At 23.0% G+C, this 4608-nt stretch overlaps 1 protein-coding gene across 1 annotated transcript in view; it reads left to right on the top strand.

Annotated features, from left to right (window-relative positions):
- LOC117170042 (conserved oligomeric Golgi complex subunit 8) overlaps positions 1-4608 on the top strand; it is a 40308-nt gene that overhangs the window by 6680 nt on the left and 29020 nt on the right. Inside the window, exon 5 of the mRNA XM_033356564.1 lies at positions 104-317. Within this exon, the coding sequence (XP_033212455.1) occupies positions 104-317 (214 nt within the window). The remainder of the gene's footprint in view (positions 1-103; positions 318-4608) is intronic.

Raw genomic sequence — 4608 nt, 5'->3', positions numbered from 1 at the left:
CCCCCCCCCCCCCCCCTCATATTGGTAACATATTTTATGGACAATGCCTGATTTTTAAAACAAAAAAAAGTGAATTTAACATTTTCATTATTGAAAATTACAGTCTATTGTAGCCGAAATAGAAAATAGTTGGTCGAGTATGGTTGGTCAGGTTGTTGGTTCCTTGAGAGGAGATTTACCTCTTCCCCGATGTCTTCAATTGGTCGGTTTATTGCGTTCAATGGATGCTTTCACGGAATCTGAACTCAGGATTAAGTTTCTTCAGGCGAGGGACAGTTGGCTTCAAGGATTACTTTCCGCAATTCCAAAAGAAGATCGTAAGAATTATTTTGAATTTTTTAATATATTCGAACTTTGATGATTGCCTAAAATAACAATAGTCCCAAAGAATATAGAAATATAGAAAAATAAATGAAAATATAGAAAAATATAGAAAAGTGAATTTAAAATAATATAAAATCATCTACTGTTTATTTTTTTCTATCTTAGTTCTCGGATTGTACGACATTTTGGGATTTTAAAAAATCCTGGATGTAACGCAAAAAGAGAATTTTCAACCAAATATTTTACAGTTGCAGTTTTAACCAAAAATTGATTCTCTACCAAGAAAGGCGAATTGTTAACAAAATACATCTATTTTTTACCAAAAAATTAAATTTTAAACTAAGAAGATTAATTTTCGATCGAAAAGTGGAATTTTTAATGAAAATACATCAATTTTCAGTTTAAAAATTGTTTTCAATAAAAAGAAAACAAATTTTCTACAAGACAGTTGGATTTTGAAACCAAAGACACGAATTCATTACAAAACAGTTGTATTTTCAACCTGGAAATACTAGTTTTCAATAAAAAATGTAATAGCTGCTATTTAAACCAAAAAACATTGAAATTTTAAATAAAAAAACTGTTGGGAAAAAAGACGAATTTTCAACAAAGTATATAAATTTTTAACCAAATAGTGGAATTTCCTACCAAAAAAATAACTTATTTTTAACAAGTTCCACAAATTTTCAACTTACTATGTTGAGCAAAGGATGTGATATTAGTTCAAATTTCATTTGCTTAATTTTTATTTTACATTTGTTTTCTAAAAATTTCCAAATAAAGGATTGCATTTTTAAACTAAGAAACGATTAATTTATAACCAATAATTGTGTAGTTAAATTTACCTTAAGGAGAATTAATTTTCAATAAAAAAAATGGTCTACAAAATTGTTTAATTTTGTACCAGATAGATGGATTTTATATCAAATTGTTGAATTTTTGAGTGAAAAGGGCGAATTTTCTATAAAATAGTGGAATATTCAACCCGTAAATATATAAATAAATTGTCAGTTTGAACAATCATTTTTAAATCAAGATAAAAACGAGTTTTTAACAACAACAAAAATGAAATTTTAAGAAAGTATTACGACTTTCATTCAAGGAGTGTAATTTTTAACCTAGAAAGATCAATTTTCAATTAAAAAGTATAATCAGAATGTAATAGTTGATATTTCAACGAAAAAATTTAATTTAAAATTAAAAAGCAGTAGGATTTAACGAAGAAAGAAGAATTTTGAATAAAATAATTGAAATCCTTAACTAAAACAGAATAATTTTCAGACAAAAAGTTACATTTTCAGCAACAAAAAAATTAATTTTCTACTTTAAAAAAAGGAATTATTAATAAAATGTATATATTTTCTACCAAAAAGTTAATTTTTAACCAAGAGGATTAATTTTCTTCAGAAAATTACGATTTTAATGAAAATACATCAATTTAAAACCAAATAGTTGAATTTTCCACTAAATAAGATCAGTTTTCAAATAAAAATTTAATAGCTAAATTTTCAGTTAAAAAAATTAAATATCAATAAAATTTTTTTCAGAACTGATGAATTTTCAAGCCAAAGAAACGATATTTTTGCAAAACAGTTGTATTTTGAATCTAGAAATACTAATTTTCAACGCAAAATGTGATAGTTGACATTTAAACTAAAGACGATGAATTTCTAACAAAATACTTGAATCTTTAACTAAAACAAATTAATTTTCAACCATACAGTTGCATTTTTAACCAAAAAAATTATTTTGTGCCAATAAAGATACATTTTTAATCAAATAGTTGAATTTTCTGTTTAAAAAAGACGAATTTTTAACAAATAAAACACATTTTCAATTAAATATTATGAACAAAAGATGTAATGTTAGTTGAAATTTTATCTTATTGACTTTTATTTGATAGTTTTTTTCTAATATTTTTCAACTAAATAATTGATTTTTTAAACTAATAAAAATCAATTTTTCACTAAAAATGGTGTAGTTAAATTTGTGTTGAGAATTAATTTTCAATAAAACAAGAAATTTTCGACATAAAAGTTAACTCATAACCAATCAGTCTTAAACCAAAAAAATGAATTGTGAACAAAAAAATTGAATCCTCAACTAAAACAGATAATTTGCAAACAAGCAGGTGCATTTTTAATCAAAAAATTGATTTTCCACCAAAAAATGAATATTTTCAACAAAATACATTAATTTTCAACCAAAAAATTAAATTTTGTACCAAATTGTTTAATTTTCGAGCCGAAAATATGAATTTTATATCAATCTACTGAATTTTCAACGAAAAAGATGAATTTCTACAGAAAGAGATACATTTCCAAATAAAAAATTAGAATGTTCAGCAAAATAGTTCAATTTTCCATAAAAAAAATTTGTTAGGTAAGAAAGAAACAAAATTTCAATCAAATAATTGAATTATCAAGAACAAAAAAGGAATTAAAAAAAAGTTAAATTTTCAAAGATATAATTTAATTTTGATCGAAACAATACCATTTTTTAATAAAAAAATATCCAAAAATAGTTGGATATTTTGACTGGGTTCTATTAATTCAATTCGCGTTTAACTTGAAAAATATGTAAAAGGAGAAATACTGTGAAGCAGGCGATAAATAAATATGAATTTTAATCATTTATATACTAAAGAATAAAATTTTTAATAAACATTAAAGTTCATTTTTAATGCCTTAAAAATGTTGTGACATTATACTATTTTTAAATTATTTTTCAAATTTGTGACACTATTTACACTATTTTTTATCTCTGATGTGAGTCCGATGTTTGAAAATCTTTAAAATTTCTACCATTTTCATTAGTAACACTTATTGGATGAATTTTTTAAAGGTAGAAAACGTTCGAAATCGAATAGGTTTAAATTTGATTACTACGAAATGAAAAAATTCATATTTTATCGTACTGTTTCAAAGTCTAATGTCCAATTCAATTCTTAATTGTCGATATATTTTCAATTAAATATCATTAAAAATTCACTATCTCAAATTCAAAGAGTTTTTAGATCAGCAATTTAATTTAATGCCATTTAAAAGTAGAAAGAAAAAAAATATATATATATATACGGAAGCATTGCAAATTTAAACAGCTGACAATGGAACAATATTTAAATAAATTTGTTGCAGATTTAACAATAACAGAAAACATACAAGCGAATTACGCATGATTATTCTTTTTTTCTCAAACAAGCTTTAAATTAAAATATAAAATATTTAAAGAACATTTTTTATTATTTCATAGTAACTATTATCCAAAATAATAGAAAAAATACGTATGTAAGTATAATATTTTTTATAATTAATTAAAATTGACATCTTAACTTCTGAATTAACATTTAATATTTTGGTGCAATAAATTGAAAATCAAACCCTTTGCATTATTTGAAAAAAAACTAATTTTCGATGAAAAACTCTAACTTAACGTAATAAAAAATTGTTTTATTATTATATCGTTTTCGAAAAAATCTACTTTTTCCTTTTTTTATAGATCGAAATGTTTATTTATTAAATTCGCATGTCAAATTATGTAAATATTACAAATATGCGATAATCGAAAATATCTTTACGAACTTCGATAACATTTAGAACTTAAACCCAATTAGAAAATTCAAATATATTTTTAGTTAAAAGATCACTTTTTTATTGAAAAGGCAACTATTATAATTATTGTTCGGAATTAATCAAGTTTGATTAAAAATTATATTATTTGGTTGAAAATGCAGGTATATTTTTAAAAACTCATATTTTTTATCCAAAATTCCACTACTTTGTTGTAAATTAATTTTTTTAGTTAAAGGTTCATCTCTTTTGTTGAAAGCAAATTTTTTAAACTGACAATTAAACTATTCCAGCTGTGGCTAAAAATGTATCTTTTTCAGTTAAAAATGTAACTATTTGGTTAAAAAGATATCTTTTTGTAGTTGACAGTTCAACTTTTTGGTTGAAAATTTATCCTTTTTGGTTAAAAATGCAATCGTTTTGTTGAAATATCAACTGTTATAATATGCTCTGTTGAGAATTTATATTTTTTGGTTGAAAAGTCGATTATATGATTTAAAGATGAACTGATTTGTAACTTTAAAAAAATGATTAAGGATGCATAATAACTGTTAAAAATGCCACTGTTTGCTTTTAAATGAACTTTTATGTTAGAAAATTCTAGTATTTTGTAGAAAATTCATCCTATAGACTTAAAAATTCAAAAATTTGTTAGAAAATTAAACTATTTGCTTGAAAACTAAACTTCTAGGTTGAAAAATCATTTTTTTTTTTT

Source organism: Belonocnema kinseyi, chromosome 1 (assembly GCF_010883055.1).
Source record: "Belonocnema kinseyi isolate 2016_QV_RU_SX_M_011 chromosome 1, B_treatae_v1, whole genome shotgun sequence".
Taxonomy (NCBI): domain Eukaryota; kingdom Metazoa; phylum Arthropoda; class Insecta; order Hymenoptera; family Cynipidae; genus Belonocnema; species Belonocnema kinseyi.
The sequence above is the reverse complement of the archived record's forward strand: the minus strand, read 5'-3'. Positions and strand labels throughout refer to the sequence as shown.